The sequence below is a fragment of the Vanellus vanellus genome (assembly GCF_965231255.1).
Source record: "Vanellus vanellus genome assembly, chromosome: 2".
Taxonomy (NCBI): Eukaryota; Metazoa; Chordata; class Aves; order Charadriiformes; family Charadriidae; genus Vanellus; species Vanellus vanellus.
This window is the reverse complement of record NC_138906.1, coordinates 123,325,581-123,346,609: the sequence shown is the minus strand read 5'-3', so window position 1 is coordinate 123,346,609 and position 21,029 is coordinate 123,325,581. Positions and strand designations below refer to the sequence as shown.

Genomic DNA, 21,029 nt, shown 5'->3' with positions numbered 1-21,029 from the left:
AAATCCGCCGGGATCTGCCTGCGCCGGGACCTCCTTCGCTCCGGCTCGGAGGTGGATGATGCATTTTTCATGAGCGCTGGGTGAACAGGTGCAAAGTGCGGCGGGGCGGCCCGGCCCCGCACCCCGGCCCGCTTCGGGGCGGCGTGTCCGTCCGTCCGTCCGTGTGTGTGTGTGTGTGTGTGTGTGCGCCCGGGCGTGTGTGCATGTGTGCGTGTGTGTACTAGGAGATTATGGAGAGCAGCGACCGGGACATGTACCGCCAGTTTCAAGACTGGTGTCTCAGGACTTACGGGGACTCAGGAAAAACCAAGACGGTGACCCGTAAAAAATACGACCGGATCGTCCAGCTCCTGAACGGCTCCGAGTCGAGCTCCACGGATAATGCCAAATTCAAATTCTGGGTCAAATCTAAAGGCTTCCAGCTCGGCAACTCGGACGAGGTCAGTGGTGGTGCTGGAGGAGGGAAGCAAGTGCTGTACGTGCCAGTCAAAACCACGGTTAGTAGAGAATTGTCTTCCTTGTTCTATGTCGGCCGCTGCAGCCCGCTCCGGGAGCGAGAGGCACAGGGGGAGCCGCAGCCACAGTTGGCTCCTTCCTCCCCTCTTCCCCCAAGTCATCATCACCATGTTGCGTTTGCCTGTCACATTATACACCGCCGAGGTCTTTGTGGGTCCTTTTTATTTAAAGCGATCGTGCGCACAACACACCCCGCCGGGTCGGTGTCGTTCTCCTCCTCGTCCTCCTTGTCCCCCCCGTCCCCTCCGTCCGTTCCCCCTTCCCCGGGCCGCCGCGGCGGGGTTTGGGGTGGGCCATTGTCCCGCCGCCGCCGCCGCCGCTGCCGCCGCTCCGGCCATTGTGGCGGGCCCCGGGGGCCCCGGGTAGCGGCCCCCCGCCGCCGGCGGGGCCGGTCGGTAGCGCACGGGGGTAGCCTGCCTGGCACAAAGCCAAGCCTGGCGCCGGTCGGTGATTTGGAAGGGGGGATGGTGGGGGGGGATGGTAGGGGGGGGCGAGGGGGGGTTGTTTTTTTTTTTTTTCCCGGGATATCAGTTGTGGTTTTTTCTTTTTTCTTTTTTATTATTATTATTATTATTATTTTGTATTGTTAGCCCGCAGCCCCGCAGCCGCCGAGCGGCACGAATGTGCCAGGCTGGCTGCGCAGCGCCGGCTGCGATAGTAACGGCGGCGGGGAGAGAGGATGCTCAACAAAGGGAGCCGGGGGGTTCCGCATGAGCGAAGGGAGGGTGTATTTTTGTTCCTCTTTCTGGGGTTGCACGAGTCTCGCAGCCATAAGGCTTAAAACTCCATTTGATGCGCAAGGGTAGCGTGGCATCCCCCGGCAGGCGCTGGAGCTGCAGAGCTCGGCGCAGGTCTGACAGCGGGAGAGCTATTATGCTTGGTGGTGGCAGAAGCGACAGATTTTCCTATTTAAGAAGATGGGGACTGTTGGCTGCAAGTAGGTTTTGCCTATTGAACTCTCTTAGTGTACCATTATTCTTACATCTTACGCTCTGGGTCATGCAAGCTAAGCTTCTTTTGTCTGTGCGTGGGGCGGGTGGGGAGGGGGAGCTGAGAAAGGAAACCCGGCAATTAAAAATATTCCTGCCTGGGCACTTGGCTTGGATGAGCAATATTCCCTTTTATTTTTAATTATTTTTATTCCCCCCCCCGCCCCCCCGTTTTGGGTTTTTTTTTTTTTTGGTTTTTTTTTTGAATGGCAGCTTATTCTGACCTAACGGGAAGGTTGCTGGGTGGCGCAGCAAAGGGGGCTTCTTGGAAAGTATTCTGGGCTGGGTTGTGACGTAGGCTGCCGGGGAAATCTGCCTCTCTCTGCCTCGCTGAAGTCATAAACCTGGGCATTCCCATGGGCCGGCTTGTATTTGCCCCCTTGTCATCACCGCTGTCATGGCTGCGAGGAGGCAGAGGTGGGAAATTAATTTCAAGGAGTTTACCAATATGCAGATTGAAAGTGAAAGGGATGCTCTGGACAGAGTTTGTTCCCTCTCCATGATTTTTATTCACCAAAGCGTTCTAGGTCTGCCTATAGGTTCAGGTTATTTGGCAGATTTCTGTTCTACCGTTAGACGACTGATTGCAAATCTCTGACCCCAGAGGGTACTGCAGATACAATTTATAACAAAAACGTTGTCTAAAGCAAAGTCTCCAGTTAGGTTGGTATTTTTTAATACCTTCTCTGCTTACTGAAATAATAATTTTTGAGAGCTGGTAGGCAAGATCGTCTATTCCTAAGACTATCTTTTTCACTGCAAGTTCAAAACTGTAAGCAAATTCAGTATTTTTTAAAATTACATTGACTATGCTTCTAAATAAAAAGGCTAACCTTAATTTTACGTGATGGATTTTAAAAATTAAGTGCTGTTCTGGGCCTCTGAAACACAAGACTCAGTGATGATCAGCTTGTCTGTTTTCTCTAACCTTTGCTAGCCCATGAAAGCCTGAAGTCCCACCTTGCATCCCCTCTTCTATTTTATTTTCAGATCAAATAATCAACATTTTTCTCTTTTTTTTTTTTTTCCTTCAGAGATTTCAGTCAGAGGTTCAATGCCTTGGTGGTCTTACCTTTGTTCATTTGGGGGACTCATACCCTCAACTGTGAATGTCTCTGTATGTCCCTATATATGTATTTATATTCATATAGAAGTAACTATCTTTAGATAGCTTAAGCAACCAAGCAGGCATCCCAATAAAATAAGGATGCCTGCTAATAAAACCAACAAAGGAAAGTTAGCATGACCTATCTGTAAGCAATTCCCAAATATCTGTACATTACTTGAACAATGACATATAAACCCTTACAGAAAAGGTCCTGCATGTAGGTAACATTTCCTCCTGCTGACCAACATAAATCTGTTGTCCGACATAAATGAGAAAAAGTGATACTCAGCACTCTCATAGAACATTCAGCTCTGAGAAACAAACACCTTCCCCCTCCTAAACCGCTGAATCTGGTGTCACTTATCCCATCACAAAAGGCAGAGGAGTATTTAAGTAGGGTGGCAATGGTTTGTATGAGCTATGGCCAGGGCAGGGACAGCGCCTGCCAGGCGCTGAAGGCTCAGAAACAATCCGGTTGACAGAACAGGGATGCAGCCCCTGGCCTGGAGAAAGCCAGTGGCAAAGCTCCTATTGACTTCAAGAGGCCCAGGGTTTCACCCAGCCAGGAATAATAAATTATAAAGGGAAAGACTGGATTTTCATCAGACAGTAATTGTTGGTAAGCGTTAAAAGCCCATTCTCTCATTTCTTTAACTCTTACTAATTTAAGAGTTTATTAATTTATGAACATTTAGAAACATCCCCACCTTTTCCTTTTTCCTCTCTCATTATTACCCCATACATTTGAACTCATCCAGTCCACAGAGAGAGCCACAAAGAGTAACAGATCCCCAAACTGGGAATCTCCCCCTCATCCTCTCCCCCTTTTTGTCCATCACTTGATCTCACCATAGGTAAAAGTAATTCCAATTTAAAATTAATCACTGCTGGCAGCAGGAGCGTTCCCTCTGTAGTAACAGGATGGATGAAATTACAAGTTGGACTCTACAGTCACAAGCTAGTCAAAAAGAAGCAAATATTCAAATACTTCATTAGGAATTATTCTCTCCTTGAAGCTTTAAGATTTGCTGCTCGGCTTTGCTGTCAGCCAGAGAGATTTGCTCCTGATGGTGCTGTAATCCACTGCTGCTGGTAATTAGACATCATTACTGCTGCGTTAAAGGGAAAGAGAGAAGGAGAGAGGACAGGCTGGGGCTAATTAACTACTTGATTCTAATGAAAGAAAGAGAGCCTGATAGCAACTGGGAGGTTGCACCGGAACAGGCTAGATGTACAACACAGACTTAATTGAAGCAGGGGTGTCTTGCAGTCTCACAGTAGCTGAGGCTTGGTCTACTTTCCTATTCTGTGGGCAGTAGCGCACGAGGTATCATTCTGTTTTTCCCTTGCCTGGTTGGTGAGTAGCCGGAAATCACAGGCCTACCTTCAACATCAAGTTTAAGCATGCCAGCAAGGAGAATGCACAGATGATTATGTGCTGGCTTAATCTATTTTATGGGTATGGTCTCCTCAAGAGCAACAGGAACAAATCAATTTCTGAATGTTCGCATCCCTCTGTGGCCTAGGAGATGCACTTTTGGTCACCAGGCAACAACATCCCCTGCAAAACAGCCATTTTAGGTCCCGAGTGGGACAGCACACAGTAAGGTATTCCTATATGCAACCCGGTGAGTATCTCACTTCCGCAACTTTTCAGACTGTTATTGTTATCACCGTAGGTTTTCTTTCATTAAGCCCAAGCTGCACTTTATGAAAGCAGTGAAATTATGCCTAGTCTAGACGCCCTGTATAAATGAGTTAGGCCAACAAATATGCCAAATGGCTGACAGTATAGACTTCTAATGGGTGGTACAATCCAGAAGGAGGTGCAGAACTAATATTTCTAGACCAATATCTTTTCTAACTGTACACGTGATTTTTATGGTGGATTTTTTGGTGTGCATTTTCTGCATAGTTCTTTAACTGAAACTATTTATCAATTGGCAACTTGAAAACAAATTTCTTTTCACCACTTTTCTTTCTCTTGCTTGATGTTGTCCATAGACAAAAATATGGTTCCTAAAATCAGTCTTGATTTAAGAGTAAGGTATAAAATAATGTCCCAGGCTGTATCAGCGGATTCTAAGCAGAGCTTTCCTGTAAAAAAGAAGGGCCAAGATGACTGCAGGATACCTCTCAAATAGAGAACTTACACAGTATTAGCAAACTAATAGAATATAACCTCAAAGGCCAAGTTCAGATTGCTTTTATGTATTATTAATTTGGAATGACTTTAATGAAATCACAAGCCTAATAATGTATGAATTTCCTATGTCTCCTTTTATATTTTCCAACTATAACCATAGAGTGAACTTTCATTCGGAAACCAAATTTTGTTCTGTTTAGTTAAATCTTTAGATCCTCCAGGAGGATCTGGTACCTCTTGGATTGCCGCTAGCAGACCAGTGAGGCGCTCTGCAGGTGCAGGGCTGTACTACTGAACCTGATTACAGGATTTAGGGCTTAAAATTACAGGCCAGTCAGTTCTGTGGAACAGGCTGTATCCCAGCCCACCTCTTGTTCTGGTAGTGGTGAAGAACAGTAGACGGATGTATGAGTTTATGGTTCGTTTGATTTTATATAAATGACTTTGCTTATGAACAATAGAAGAAACAGATCACAGTACAAACAGCTTATATGTCAAAATGTGGTGCTTTAAATTATCTTATGTTTTAAATTGTTCATTATTTTAGGGCATTTTATAGCAATCTGAAAATATGCAGCTTTGCTTTGCTGTGTTTCTCCCCTTTTTTTTGCAGCCATCAATACAAAAAATGAATAAAAGGGTTTGTCAAATATATATTGGTAGCTCTGTAGCCTACTGAACTGCCAACACATAATGGCAGTAAGTACCACAAAAAGGTGATGCTGAGGGTGAGCTATAATTTATCCCAAGGTACGATTCTGCGGTAGCTAACAGTCCCGTTAAATGCACCTTCCAGGCTCAGAAGCGGTATTCGAGCACTGCTGTATCCCTCCTGTTTTAACTGCCCACCACATTTTCCTTAACCCCTGTTCGGGTCTACAAAGTTTCGTCTCCTCCAGTTCTCCGCAGCCTCTGCCCTGCCGTTTGCATACCTCCCGATGGACCCGGTGAGGAGGGATGCTAGTGAATCAGAAAGGCAGTGCTGGAAAATGGTCATAGCAGATGGAACAAAACCGGTTTAGTTGGCAACTCATAACGCAGGCATTCAACGAAGTGTTCATGAATAAAAAGAATAACTCTGTCCCGAAATTTAAAAATGTTAAAGCAGCCATATGTAAGACGCCATCTCCACATGCGTGTGTGTGAGAGAGAGGCAAAGGGAGAGGAGGAGCTGAGATTTGCTGGTAACAATGTTAAGCTAGAATTTTCCAAAGAAACATAAGCCAAAGAGAGCAAGTTATTAAAGAGGGAGTGTTTTAAAGAGCTGCTTCTGTAAAACTAGAAACTGTTAATGTTACTTTAGCAACATTTAATAGGGTGGAGGAAGACCATAACAAAACCTACTACTGATATATCCATCCCATGCATGCAGTGAGACGGGATGACAGATTCAGTGCTGCGCCCCGGTACAGGCCAGGCTTGTAGCTCAAAAGCCCAAACCTTTCCAGTGATCCAAACTAAACCCTCCCAGTTTACTTTTCACGCTGCTTTGAACCTTTGCCGCGAAGACAGGCAGCAGCGAACTTGGTCCTCCAGTGTCTTACCCTCAGCCTCTTGTCAGTGAAGCTGACAAGAGGATTCAGTTGTGATGCAGCCGGGCAGGGACTCCAGCTCAGACGCTTCAGCCCTGATTTTCTTCAGAGGCACCGCGTGTTGTTTCTGTGGCTACGTAGCTATGCGATCAGCGAGAAATAAGCAGGCATTCGCGAGCAGGTTGGCACTAAATGGGGCTGATAGGCATCCATTCAGAGTAATGGGGCTTCCGACCTTTTTATGGAGACAGTTTGTTTCTTTCAGTACCTTTTGGGGTGATCGCCGCTGCTCTTGTTCAACGCTCTAGACCGAAAGGAGACACAATCTGGAGAGACGACACGCGTATATACACAGACACACTCCGTGTAGGGGGGGCTTATCATGAACACAGGCCCCTGCGAGAAGGCGGCAAGCGCTACTGCAGGATGAATGTGGGAGTTAATGATTCAAATTTCATTTTACACTACAGAAATAAATTAAAATTGGCTGACATTGAACCGTGAGTTTTGGCCTGCTGTCGAAAGGAGGCAACCAGCAGCTGTTGGTTTTGGTCTGAAGGAAGCTATTTGGGTCCTGATCTTTCCCCATATGCAGGATACACCTGTTGAGAGTTTGCTGGTAAAAGAGGAACAAAGCAAGCAGGGCAAATGTTGAAGAGAGATATAAATGAGGCAGATGGGGAGAAAGATCATGAAGCAGCGTGGCAGGAAATGCTCTCCAGGAGGATCCTACCAGATTCTGCAGCCTCCTGCGCACCACAGAGCATCGCAGGAATCTTTTGTTCCTTGTTGAGTAGGTTGACCCTGATCAACAAAGCCTCCAAAATGAGTAGAGCTTTCCAGGACATAAAAGATGTTTTGATCTTGTACATGTCATTTTTCAAACCTGCCAGAAGCCTCTCTGACTGTAGACAACCCAGGAGATACTAGCTGCTGCATGAGAGTTGTTTGCATTGTCCTACAGCAGTGCTGAAAGTGATCCTGTAGCTTTCTTAAATTACCTTTCTGTTCTATTTACATAGACAAGCCTCAAACCCATACATTTCTACTAGTGAGACGTTTTTTAATGGTTAATAAACATAAAATATCCAGGTAGGCATTGCCAATATCTGGGAAAGACTTGCTACAAGTAATGGCACCGAGCATTCTTCTGGATGCAAAAGGATTTTCTTAGCGATGATCAACTTTGTCACAGATAGTTGTACAGGCTTCTAACTGCTTATTCAATAACTCTGCAGGCTGCAAAACCTGACAGTTATTATGCACGTCTGCAGGGATTAAAGCTAGTTGTTGAAATTGAATTGTAGGGTTTGAACCATTTAGTTGTATATGTGGATACTTTTCAACGTAAGGGGCGAGCTGTAGCGAACGTTTTACTTAACAAATCGGATCTATGTTAGAGTTAACCTCAAGTAAAGACTTTTTTTCTGACATAAATATTCTGTATGGACTTTCTGTATGGACAATTTTTATTAAATGACCTACTTGAGCCTAGGTTGAAACTCATTCAACCCTTTTCACTGGAGAGCCTGCAATTAAGCTCCTCGGGGAAATGAGAGGTTATATATATATTATATTGCCACTGCATGTCTGAAAGTTTTGTAAATTTTGTTACCCCAAAGTTTTTAGTACAACAAGAGAGGGATGCAATAACATTTTGCCTGTATATAAGAAAATTTAGGGGGTGATATCACTTGCACTTTTAAATGATTTATGAGACTAACTCACCATACGATTTTTAAATGCGTATGTCTTAAGATTGCTTTCTTTATTGCCTCTGGACTCTGCATACCACTACCAGTACTGCCAGGTGGATTTTCTAGAAAACTTTTGATCAAGGTAGATCCAGAGCTGAAGTAGCTGCCACTAAATCATCACCTATCTGTAGGGTAAAGCAGCATTCTGTTGGCATGTGGGAAATCAAATTTGTGAATGGACGAACGTTCACTACCCTGAGCTGATGATAGAAGATGAGTATCAAGCAAGTAATTACACAAGTATTGAGATAAAATAAGAGAAGAACAGCTAAGGTACGGCCAGAGGTTTCAGCAGACAGTAAAGACAAAGAGTATACAAAGGTTTCACAGAACTTTTTTTTTCAGCGTGTGTCTTCTCTGTTGTGGGTGATGAGGAAATACCTGTCCTGGGATTACATTTTTCAGGTGATGAAACTGAAGAATGGTCAGAAATAGAGGAATAAAAAAAGAGGTGATAGCAAATCAAGATACTAAATTGTAGTGCATCACCGGGACTAATACAAATCCAAGAACACTAAAGAACTTAAGAATGAAGTAACTAAAATATTATTAAAATGTATCATTTGCCGCTATGGATGGTGATGATACTGGAGGACGGCCAAAAATGTACTAGCCAGAGAATAGAAAAGATGGTAAAGATAGTTTATGGAAATGACAGACCTGTGAACCACATTTCAACACCAGAAAAAAAAAATCAATAAGAAAAAAATAAAAAAATAGAGTTGTTAAGGGTCAATATGAACTATTCCTGGTTGGTGCAAATAGTTTGGATTTTTTAAGGTTAATTATGTTCCTCTAACCTGTCATGTTCAGAAGCCTTTTAAATAATTTTCAGATGAATGTTTGGTTCTGGCTTCCTTCTGAAATGAAACCAATCTGATACTGACTTTACTAAAGCAGGGTTGAAACTTTGGCTACGATGACAAATTAAAGCTGGTGAAGAGTTGGGAAGCCATAGGAAGCGTTTGAGAGCGATACAAATGCAGTCCAATGTGTGTATATATACACACACGTAAGTATGTATGTACACACGTAAAACTCAGACAAATGAAGGGGTTTCAACAGTGGATGGAAAGCAAATTAATTAGGTTAAGCAAGTCAAGGAAGAATTGGGAGGGAAAATAGAAATATCATAACAAAGGAAAAAAGGAGAAATCATGGCAGGCAGAATTCCCTACAGGCTGTTGCCAGATAATTTACATTTTATGCCATTGTGACATTAGCTTTTAGAAAGGAAAGGAGGAATTCAAGCTTTTCAGTCACATTTAAAATGTACAGAATTAGTATAACCTCTCAAGGGAAATATTTAGGAATAATTTCAAACAAATCAATAAGTGTATCTTCAATAAGCATAGCAGGGATAACAAAAACCCGCATTAGGAAAAGTATAGAGAATCATATTGAAAACTTACTCTTCTTGTTAATTAAATGGTATGTCCTTGCCTTTAATAACATGCTTAGTGTATTTACCTCATCTCTAAAAGGTCATGACAGATGAAAGGTCCAGGGAAGGTAACTAAGCTAATTAAAGAAAAGGGGTACTTATAAGAGAAATAGATTTTAATGGTTATATGACCCAGAAAGATGAACATTGAGAGAACATGCACAGTAGAAAACAGATGTGTAAAGACGTAGAAAGAAGCGGAGAGAAATGGTGCGGTGTAAATACTGATGAACAGCAGAGAGAGAAAATTCAGCAGCTACCCTTTTTAATCCTATTCCATCTTCTAAGACTCTTTTGGCAACCATCTCAAAAGGTAAATTCAAAGCTAGGCCATCGTTTCATAACCCGTAGTGTTGGGATTGGAAAATCTGCATTGCAGCCCCTAGAGAAACTCTGGTTGATTCAGGCAAAATTTCTTCCAAGGATTTTACAAGAGAATGGTAGCTCCGTGGCTCTCATAAGGATGTCGTACGCTCTTTACATCAGTTCAGCTTCGCTGGCTGGAGCAGAAGTGAGGACAAGGTCACGTTCCTGCGCTTCCTGCTTTGCCCCCGTGGGTGCATGGGCATCGGTGATGGCGCTTACCCGCTGCCTTGCGGCTACCTGGCGTCTTGCAGCATCTCCCCTGGTGTTTCCCTGTAGAGTGTCTATCAGGGTTAGTCACGTTCCAGCCCATACAGTCAAGGCAAGGAAAGACTTGTGGAGTGTGTGGTGAAATCCCACCGTCTTCCCTTCCCCTTTGTACTGAATTTTAGTATTGCTGGAGCCTTCACGCTCTTGTTTCGTGAATAGATTATTAAGTTTTAGGTATGTGCTCTTAGGCTGGCTGAAGCTAGCAGAGGAAAATAATTCGGTCATTATTGCACAATGCACCTGTAAGTACTGTATTTTGGTTAGGGATTTATTTGTTTATTTATTAATTACTGAGCTCTGAAACATCTTTTGCAGACTCCCTTGGAGACTGGGACTGGGCAGTTTGTTGGTCAGTTTGACTGTAGCAGTTTCTATGGCTCGTTGCTGTAGTGGGATTACTAGTTTGGAGGAAGGAAAGAGACCGTTGAGTTTCTGAGCTCCGGCACTATCCTGTGTGGACCAGCTAGCTTTTTTTGTGTGTATTTGTTGCAACTATTACCAAACTCTTACTACAGTGGGAAGAAAAAAAAAAAAAAAAAAAAGAGCAGAATTATTAGAGAATTAATTGCAAATATGAGAGGAAATGAGCTCATTCAGATGATGACAACTTCTGGAGGAACACTTTGCTTTTGACCATTCTGACCAGCAAGTGTAGCATATATATAATTAGATGACTTGTCCCATTGCATTTCTCAAGAAACTGCAGTGGAAAAGAAAAAAGAATGTAACTCATTCTTTTTTCCCTTAATCTAGACATAGTAAATTTTTTTTAATGACGTATTTTGAGAACCTTTATCTTTTTTATATTCCGAGAGTTCAGCAAAGCCCCACGGCCATGGTTGCCATAATACTAAAGTATTTCATTCATAGTGAGCAAACAGCTCAGCCTTCTTTTAATGAGTGGTATATTCCAATTCCAGGCATCTGTCTAAAACCTGTAGTAGACAGACTGCATCTATTTACCCTGTTTTGTCTTAATTTGGGCTTATCCAACACGGAGATGGTGTAGTAAGTTCTGTATGGATGCAGCAGCAAAACCCAGAACTTCTCGACAAGACATGTTGTAAACTCATTGCACTTTGAGTCTGCTTTTTTAGAAAACTTACACAAATCCTCTGCTGTGTTTTACCAGTGCATAAGGGCTGGTTATCATTGTTGTGGTGTAACTGAGAGTTGAATTGGGCATATGGTGAGCTTTCAAGGAGTTTCATTTGCACCGAAGCAAATAATAAAGCAATAGAAATAAAGCTAGGTCTAGAGCTGGATAAAGCTGGTTAAAATAAAACTACTTCATTTTTAATTGCCCTTCTGTATAGCAAATTCTAGTATTATTCTCTTCAAATCAGTGCAATTTTGGCAAGATATGTCAGACTTCGAGGACACCGTGGAAGTGAAAGGATTATTTTACCCCTATTCCTAATTGAACCCTACATTTTCAACTTGAATCAAAAGGACTGCTTTCAAAAACTGAGTAGGAAAAGGCATTCTTAAATAGGAGAAAGCAGGTCAAAATTTATTAATAATAATAAGTAGAACATTTTAATTAATAGAATTCTAATGAAATATATCTTTTCTGCTACTTACTGTTGAACTTCAATGAATTTAGAGGTAATTACCAGATTTTTTTTTAGCAATTTAATTCTTAATAAATTTAAAGTCAGGAAAGATTTCACATATACAGACTGTTAAAATTTTAACAAATTTGCATTATGATGCTTGCTGTAATCTGAAAGCAGGCAAATAAACAAACTACAATATAGATGGTTATGTGAAAATATTTTAAAGTGAATTAGTACTTTGCCTAAGAGATCCAAAGAGTAAACTAAAAGACCTACAAAAGAGCTGAAAAACTGTAGCTGTAGGAAGTTGGAAGGAGTCAAGCTGGTGAAATCTGTGAAGCTTTGAAGGACCAGTTCTGTCATCCTAATTTGCGCTGGATGAAATCCCCTCCTGGGATAGCACCAGCAGAAGGTCTGTGAATCATTTTTTTGGCACAAAGATTAGGCCCCTTCTTTTGAAGACATAATGCAGTCCTTGGGTGATGCTTAGGCTTTGTAATGGCCAGTGCCCGAGGAAGCGGTCCACCCACAAAGCATCCGCCATGTGCACTCTATACCCCATCAGATGGCATCAGTTGACTGGGTGGCAGTGACTGAATTCTCAATAGGATACATTCAGAAAAAAGTTTTTCTATTTGTAAAGAATAATTTACTTGTAACTGCTATCCAGTTTTGCCTCAGTCTATTCCAGTGTACTAGACCAGTGCTTAGTAAGTGTATAGAGACGTTTCTAAAACATACCAAAATGTCTAGGAAGGATTAATTACAGCAAGGCCAGATTCAGCTGCAAAATATTAGGAGCACCCTGCTCACACCCCTTTGGTTATAATCATCTTCTGCAGTGCCAGAGATGCACTCATTGCAGTGCATGGAACAGACAGCTCTCCATTGTAGAAATCCTCATATTCTGATTGTTCAGGGAGGGAAAAACTGAACTGGAGAAAGCGCTTGATCTTAGTCCTTTAAATTCTCCATATATTTAAGTCGGTTAAAAGTGCATCCTTTCCCCTTCCCAACTAAACGTACACAACACATACACTCACCCTCAATTACACTGTTGCGTTTGTTTGTTTGTTTTTAAGTATTCTCCCTTTTCTACGGATATTGCATCAGGACATCTGCTATGAGGAGAATTGAGATCTCTTTCCCTTTTCCCTGTCTCTTTGAACTATATTTGCATTAGAGCAACCCTGCTTCTAATAAGAGTGGAAGAAAAGTGAGATGAGAGAACAAATGGAGTAAAGTGTTAAAGCCAATCAAACATAAACAAACTTTGGCTTAATAGTTCCCTGAGAGCTCGTTTTAAAGCAAGAAAGTCAGCTTTGGGAGAGGTGGAGGCTGGGGAAAGTAAAATAAGCCCGGAAAACATGTATCACACATTTCACAGTAACAATAATAATAAAGCTAATGAAGTTAACCAGGTAAAAGAAGGCTGATGCTTCCTGTTAATTTGGCAATAAAACTACTATTGATCTTTAAAACCAGTATTTAAGCAGCTAAGCATATCTGTTGGCCACCTATAACCACAGAACAATATTAAGATGTTAGCTACCTAACAATTACAACTGCCTGGAAAAAGTGAGGAAGACGAACATGATTTTTTTTGGGGGGGGAGGGGGGTATTTTTCATGGAAATTTGATTCCAGCAAAATTTTGAACAAATTCTATGTCTGTCCCCCAGCATTTATTTCAAATTGGAGTTTATTAGTCAACATTGAATTTAATGAGTATCACAGCATGATATAGCAGAAAGTAGCTAAGCAGAATATTTCTAGACACTAAAAAGCTTGTCATTATACAACTAGGCAAGTAATTAATATAGATACACCTCGCAATTTGAATTTGAATGTGTTTGCCATGGTGTCATAGCCCCAATATCTATTTGATGTCCACAGTGCTGTGCATTTTCTTCGATCCTTGTCATTTGTCTTTGCTGCTGCAGATTATTATTTACTAATATGCAGAGAACCGTTTTTTCTTCCTTGTGTTGCCTTTATTTCCAGACCTCGAGGCCTGCTGTTTCTGATTTTGAATTCCAATCCAATGGCAGGTGCCAAGATTCAGATGCATATTATCTATGGGCAGTAGGATCAGCCCATTTGCGTAGCATCAGTTGAACTGAACCACTCACTGTGCTGGCTGCATTTTAATATTTTTAATCTTTCTTTGGAAGGCATGCTATTTTGGTGAGCAACCAAATGCAGTCTAAGCTGCACACAAGAGGAGATCTGCAAATGGGTTTCTAAATGTAGGCTTCTGTAAAATAAAATAAAAAAAAAAAAAACAAACCAAAAACCAAACCACGAACCAAAAAAAACAAACCCATGAAACTGGAGAATCTATTAGGTCCAAGCCACCCACCGCCATCTGGAGCAATAAGTTATCTATCCTATTTATCTAAAGAAAACTTTGGACATGACATGAGCAGAAATGAGGTGAATAAGTTGAGCTGAAATAATTTGTACATTAATCTTTTAAAACGTCCAAGGCCAAGAAGGCTGATTTTAAGAACTGCTGAATGACATTACCATAATAATGTGAAATAGACCATTTTAAAGGCAAAAAACCTGTTCCCACTAAAGTCAATAGCAAAATCCCACTGACTACAATAGCAGTGGGATTGGTCTGCTAAGTAGCAAACCATGCTTTAAAAAAATCAATACTTCAATTTTACAAGGTAATATGGATAGCAGTATAGTTGCCTATTACTGGACCCCGTAATCTGTGGATTTTATCTCTCTAATAATACTGAGGTTCAGCACCTATCTTATGAGTCATGGAGAGGAAAGACATAGAAGCTGTTCCAAAATCATTTCCCCTGCCCTTAGCCGGGAAAGCTCTCCAGAGGCAGGATGCGCTGCACCCTGCGTGCCTCCATCAGTGCCACGCAGCCAGGATTGCTCCCAACTGAATGACCGCCTTGCTTGAAAAAAAAAGAAAAATAATAATAACAAAATAAATAGCGTTCATCACTGTGGATCTCGCTGTAGCGTTTTGATGCCCAGAGCTTCAGTTCCAACTCTTAATATCTTCATTGTGTCAACAATGAAACAGAAATGCCCTGAAATGGGTCAGGTTTTCATCTCAAACCACCCCGCAAAAAAATACCAGTGACTTTTATTTTTTATTTTGTGTTTTCCTCTTACGTTTCAAGCGTTGCAGTGTTGTGATTCGAAACAGAGCCATATCCCATACATTCCCCTTTTACACAAAGGCTAGACGTAGATTTTAACCGAAACAGAGCTAGACTTTTGGGGCAGGGGCTGTATTTTCCCTCCCCGTCAGCCCAAGGGCAGCAGGACCCCCGTGTTTCCATTCCCTGGAGCTCAAACCATCCCTCGCAAACACAGAGGGGTCTCTGCCTCCCTCCGCGTACCCCAAAACCTGCGCGTGATGGGAGCCGAAGCGGCGAGATGTCGTGTCGGTGTGTGTCTGTGTGTCCGTCCCCGTGTCCCCCCGTTCCCCCCCGTCGGGGCTGCGGTGCGGGGAGGCGGCGGGCGGGCGGGCGGCGCGGTGACCGTGACTCCATGGGACATAATGAGCGCAGCGGTTCGGCAGCCGGCAGACATTTCCTCCCCCCCTCCCCCCCCGCAGCCATATGGTGCCGCACACAACCGCCGCGCCGTGCGGGGTTGGGGAGGGGGGGGTGTTGTTGTTGTTGATCCCCCCTCCCCTCCTCTCCCCTTCTCCCCGCGCTATGTCTCCCGGGGGGTACCGGCCGGTGCTGCCCAGCGCCTCTCCCCGGCTGCACCTTGCCGGGGACGGGGGTTGGGGCTGCGGAGGGACCATCTGCTGGGCCCCCCCCCCGCCCCGGGGCCCCGCGTTCCCGGGGCCGCCCCGCGGGAGGCAGCCTGGGCCGCGACGCCAGCTGGGTGCGGGGGCTGCCCTGAGGGGCGAGGAAGGGGCTGAGGCGAGGGCGGCCGCGCCGCCGCTTGCCCCCCACCCCCCAGGCCGGTGCCGGCTCCGCCGCCGCAGTGGCTCCATTAATTGATTCAGGGCCTGGGCTGGCATTGAGGGCACGGGGGAGGGGGGAGCGGGGAGAGGGTGCGGCTGTGCCGCCATCACCTCCCCCCCCCGTTCCTATGGTAACAGTGAAATACCTCCGGGACACACACACGCACCCGCTCCCCACTCCCACTCGCGGAGGCGGGGGGGGGGGCCCGGCTGGGCCCGGCTGGGCCCGGACACGGCGCCCTCGGCCCCGCCGCCGCCCCCCCGCGCCGCCCGGTTCCCATGGCGACGGGCTGCGGCAGCACCTGTGTGGCTCCCGCCCGGCCATCGCCCCCTCGCCCGCCGCCTCCCCCACCCGCCTCCGCCCGGCTCCCCGCCGCAGCCCGGCCCGGCTCCCGCGGGGGCCGGCTGCCAGGCTGTGTCAGCCCTTCGGAGAAAGGGCTGCGGTCAGTAGGGGCGGAGGAGGAGCAGCCGAGCCGGCCCGCAGACGGCATCCCGCGGGCCGCCGGCCCTCGGCCTTGCGCCCCCGCGGCGGGCACCGCCGGCCCCGAGCAAGCCGTTTGCTAGCCCACCCCCCCCCCCGCGGTTAAACGTGCGGGCAGGTAATAACGTGAGGTAAAATAGTAGCTCCGGTGTGTTTTCAGTGCAGCAAATGCCCCGTGGCTGCTCAGGGCAGGTGGTTACTGGTGGCACTGGTAGCACCCAGAATTATACCAGCGCTGGAGATGGGTGGGAGCTGTTGTGTGGGCGGCCATGGGTGGGTGTCCATGCTGGGCTGCTCGCTTCCTGGCAGAGGGTGGGTGCTGGTGGTGATACGGCTGGTACCGGTTTCACTGGAGCGGTCTCGGGTGCTGGCAGTGCTCTGGCATGATGGCTGTCTAGCCCGTGGACATCGCAGGCCTCCGGGAACAAGTGGTTTGACTCAGGGAAGCCCTTGTCTTTGGAAGCAAGCCCCAGGTCTCTTAAGTGAATCCATCGTACCATGACGCGATGCCACATGAGGCCCTGCTGGCAGATGTAGGGCTGCCCAACAGCACGGCAGCTACATGTACTCGCTGTAAATAGTGACACGTCATGGCTGGCGTGGTTTGAGGTGCAAGGAATGGAAATAAAACCTTGCGCCACTGCCACTGCTGGTGTTCACCCTCGCCTTCTGCTTTTGCCAGAACACAGCGCTTGAAACACCTTTTCCTTACCAGCCCTGGCACTCTCTTACCCTGTGTACATAGCTATATGGTATGTAGTGTGGTATATAGTTGTAGCTATCGCTGAAAAGCAGTGTTGCTCAGCTTTTGGCCCTCAAGGTGCTAAACTGGCTATTACAGGCAATGCAAATGTTTGCTTACAGCTCTGATGTGAAAATGTGGTCTTGGGTCCCTGACAGGCAGGTATTAATCTGATACATTTTGAAGCCAGGCCTGTCCCTCTGAAGAAGACTTGAGAGTCCCTTCCTCCATGTGGCTGAATGGGGCAGCCCAGGAATTGGGAAGAGGGCATGCATAGGAGGAATGTCCTTAGCCTCAGGTACTAGGAGAGGTTTCTCTTTTAGCCATAATACGAGAAAACTATTTTTTATCAGCTTCACTATATACTGGATTGTATGTCATCAAATACAGCTGGAGGACTCCCATTGTCTTTAATAGAACACAGCTGAGACCTAAAAAGATAGTAGAATACCTGACCAATAATAAAATCACCCATGAAAATAAAAATTGGATTCCTTTGTGCAAAACTAACCACAAAACTGCATTTGTATCCCAAAGATGGTAATGCAGAAAAGAGCAGGAAGCTTTCTTTATAGATGTTAAAATAGCTTAAAAATGGAGTGTTATCAATTGTTAACAATTTCATTGTGAGTCCCATGGTGTTTGTAATTTTTTCTTGAAAAATCCCATCTCCAGTCAAATGCTCGTGAAAATCCTACTTTTGTGTTAAAAAAAATCAGACAAAAATCATTTAGTAATCCCCACAGCTGTATAGAAGAGATTGTCAGTCTTAGCAACAACTCCCTGTCAATTCTCAAAATCTCTCAAGGACCATGGGTATTTCATTATCAGCCTTTTGACTGATGAGTGTATAAAATGCTAGTGCTTAGCGTCGTTCTAGAGACCAATAGTGTTTATTTATGAACTGTGAATGGTCTTGCAGGCTGCTGTTTCAGAACTTTCACTTTAAACTCTGCGAATACCCCGAGTGGACCCTTCAGACTTAGAAACCAGGAAATAAATGTGTGTTTTCTCCTAAATCATACAAATTTTCAGACCAATTTAATGATTTTTCCATACCCTATTTCATTAATTCAAATACCAGTTAAATAATTATTCTCAAAACAAAGGCCATGAATATGAAAGATGAGAAAATGCAGGATAAAATTTCAGCAGAATCCTTTCAACATAATGCCTAGTAAGCTCTTTGAAAAAAAATTCAGAAGGTGCTCAAAACAACAAAAACAGACTCAAATTTAATTACAGAGATAGGAACACTGAATACATCTTAAATTATATAAAGCTCAGCTTCATAATAGGGGAGTCTAGAAGCTTCAGTTTCTGAAGTTTACAAATCAGATTGTAAAAGCTTAATATGAAAAAAAATTGCATGAGTATGCTGCACCATGAAGCAAGCTCTGGAGAAAGACAGCACTCTAGTAAATGGCTTGCTGAAGGCCGTATTTCCCAGGTGCCATCTCACCACAAGCAGGGGGCATTCCTTCTGCAACAACACAGGAACACAGGAGGATCAAATCTGAAAGCAACTTCAACACCATTATTTTTTGGTGCCATAATTCCAATAGGTTGACTTCTGTGGGGCCAAAAATGCAAAATAAATTGCTACAATATCAATAACTTGCAAGAATTAATTCAGAGAATTTATATGGCTTGAGTTATACATAGCACCAATTGAGTTGATCATGATGGTTCCTTCTAAACCACTACAATCATCACCACCATAAAAAGAAGGGTAGCCAGAAGGTCAAGTCAGGTGATTCTCCGCCTCTACTCCATGCTGGTGAGACCCCACCTGGAGTACTGTGTCCAGCTCTGGGGTCTGCAGTACAAGAAAGAAGTGTACATGTTGGAGCGGGTCCAGAGGAGGGCCACAAAAATGATCAGAGGGCTGGAGCCCCTCTCCTATGAGGACAGGCTGAGACAGTTGGGGTTGTTCAGCCTGGAGAAAAGGCTCCACAAAGACCTTATTGTGGCCTTTCAATATAGAAGAGGGTTTATAAGAAAGATGGAGAGAGACTTTTTACCAAGACCTGTAGTGACAGGACGAGGGGCAATAGTTTTAAACTGAAAGAGGGTAGGTTTAAACTGGGTATAAAGAAGACATTTTTTACGATGAGGGTGGGACACTGGCACAGTGTTCAGAGAATTTGTGGATGCCCCATCATTGGAAGTGTTCCAGGTCAAGTTGGATGGGGCTTTGAGGAGCTTGATCTAGTGAAGGATGTCCCTGCTCATGGCAGGGAGGTTGGACTAGATGATCTTTAAAGGTCCCTATGATTCTATAAATCTGTCTCTGTAACTCGGGATAGCCAATATAACTGAGATCTGGCAAGGATGAATGCAAACAATAGGTTGCTAGACTGGATGCTGTCATCTTAATAGTTTTCTTTATTTCAGTGAATATGCAAAGCTGAAACAGATACATTGAATGGAGAAGGAATGTATATAAGCTACAAGCAGAAACAGGGAGGCAAAAAAAAGACAAAAAAAACCAAAGAAAGGAGCAGCTGAGCAGAAAAACTAATAGGAGAAAATGAAATGGAGCAACCCTTTTTGCTTCAGCACCCAAAATCTGAGGGAGTTTCAGAAGGAATTTTTTGGGTATCATCAGATATCATAAAATGTGTTTGTCAAAAAGCATGAAGAAAAAGTATTCCTGACCCCTGGAGAAGGGGAGTGCAATTGTGGCATTGTGTTGTGAAGTTCCCTCGGATGGCAAGTTCCTGTTAAAAATGACTGAGCAAGATGGGAAATGGGCTGTAGTGGTGAATAGAGAGATGGGATAAAACCCCAGATACAGAATGAAACCCCATCCTAAATGCATTGTACCAGCTTGTGGCAGCTACCTCAATGGTCTGTTTGTTTTTCTTAGGTAACATTTAGCCAGCTTGCCATGACATTGAAGTATTATTGAATCAATTTTAATTTAATTTCACACACACCCATATGTAAAAAACAAACACACATATTTACCAGACATACAGCTGTGCCTGATGTCTCCCCAGAAAGCAAATTCCAGGATACATGCAGAATACCCCCAATGAAAAGTTATGCTAGAAATTATTTGATTTGATGGGAAATTACTGTGTCATTTCCTTTTAAAGACTGTAGCACTCAAAATATGGTATTGTAATAGGCTATTTGCACAGAACAGAACAGGACTTGTCTGCGTGGTCTTTTTTAACATCTTGGCGGTCCATGCAGATTTGGCAGTTGTATATCCAGGATTTTGAATCTAGAGTTTTCCTAGTGAGGGAGAACTGGACTTGTATGTGGTTTGGGTACCAGGTGTGATTCATCAATAAAGTAATAGCATATTTCTCTCAGAGCAGACAGGGCTTAAATGATGTAGATAAAGTACATATTCAGTCCACATAGCTGACTCCATCTGTTGGTGCAAGTGCTGCAAAGCCTTTTAGGTTATTTGGAGATAGCGGTTGCTATAAAGTGCAAGCAAATGAGTGGGTGCAATGTATTTACAAAGAGAGATATGTGATACAGTAATTCCTACTACACTGGCATCCTTGATTTTACTGTTTCATAGTACCCATCAGCTCCTTCTGCAGTGTATCTTGGGAAATGTAGTCCAGGAAGAATCAAGCCCGATGTAAGGGAAAGGTGCAGGTTTGAGAAAAGCAAATTGTGGTTTCCTTTAGGTACAGCAGCATCTCAGAAGATGCAGATTAATGTCGAATTGATGCATAAAGAGACAAAATATCGCATTTGCAAATCCATGTTTTGTTCAGCAGAATAAAAATGTTGTCGTTCATGTTGTCAGCAAGATGTAAATAGGTGCTGACGCTCCTTGTAACACAGATTTGAAGCTCTATACCCTTAGCCATAACACAACGTGTGTGTGAAACTGCATCTCTATGTCTGTATGAGCTTTGCTGAGGAACTAAAACTGGTGGTGGTGTGTCCCTACTCCTTTGTAGACAGAGCATCATTTTAGAGAGAATAGGACAATTTGGGAGCTTGAGACATAGTTTATTAAAATCAATGTGAGCTTTCAATGGGATTTTTAATTGTGTTATTATTAATGAAAAAAAAGAATGTGCTAGGCCCTTTGCAAGGGAAGCTGGTTTTGGCAGGAGCAGAGCAGGAACTGGGAGCTACACTGGAAACAAGGCAGTGATACAGCAGAGCCTTATGGTGGTGTCCACCTATT

General features: G+C 44.0%; 1 protein-coding gene across 5 annotated transcripts in view; it reads left to right on the top strand.

Annotated features, from left to right (window-relative positions):
- Positions 1-230: 230 nt before the first annotated feature.
- Positions 231-21,029, top strand: part of NOL4 (nucleolar protein 4) — a gene marked incomplete at both ends in the record, with an annotated part of 194,080 nt that continues 173,281 nt past the window's right edge. For 3 of the 5 annotated variants that reach the window (XM_082499024.1, XM_082499023.1, XM_082499022.1), the window contains one exon: positions 252-497. In XM_082499024.1, the coding sequence (XP_082355150.1) occupies positions 252-497 (246 nt within the window). Of the gene's footprint in view, positions 498-21,029 lie in introns of all 5 variants that reach the window. The other 2 variants (XM_082499021.1, XM_082499020.1) reach the window with 1 other exon arrangement.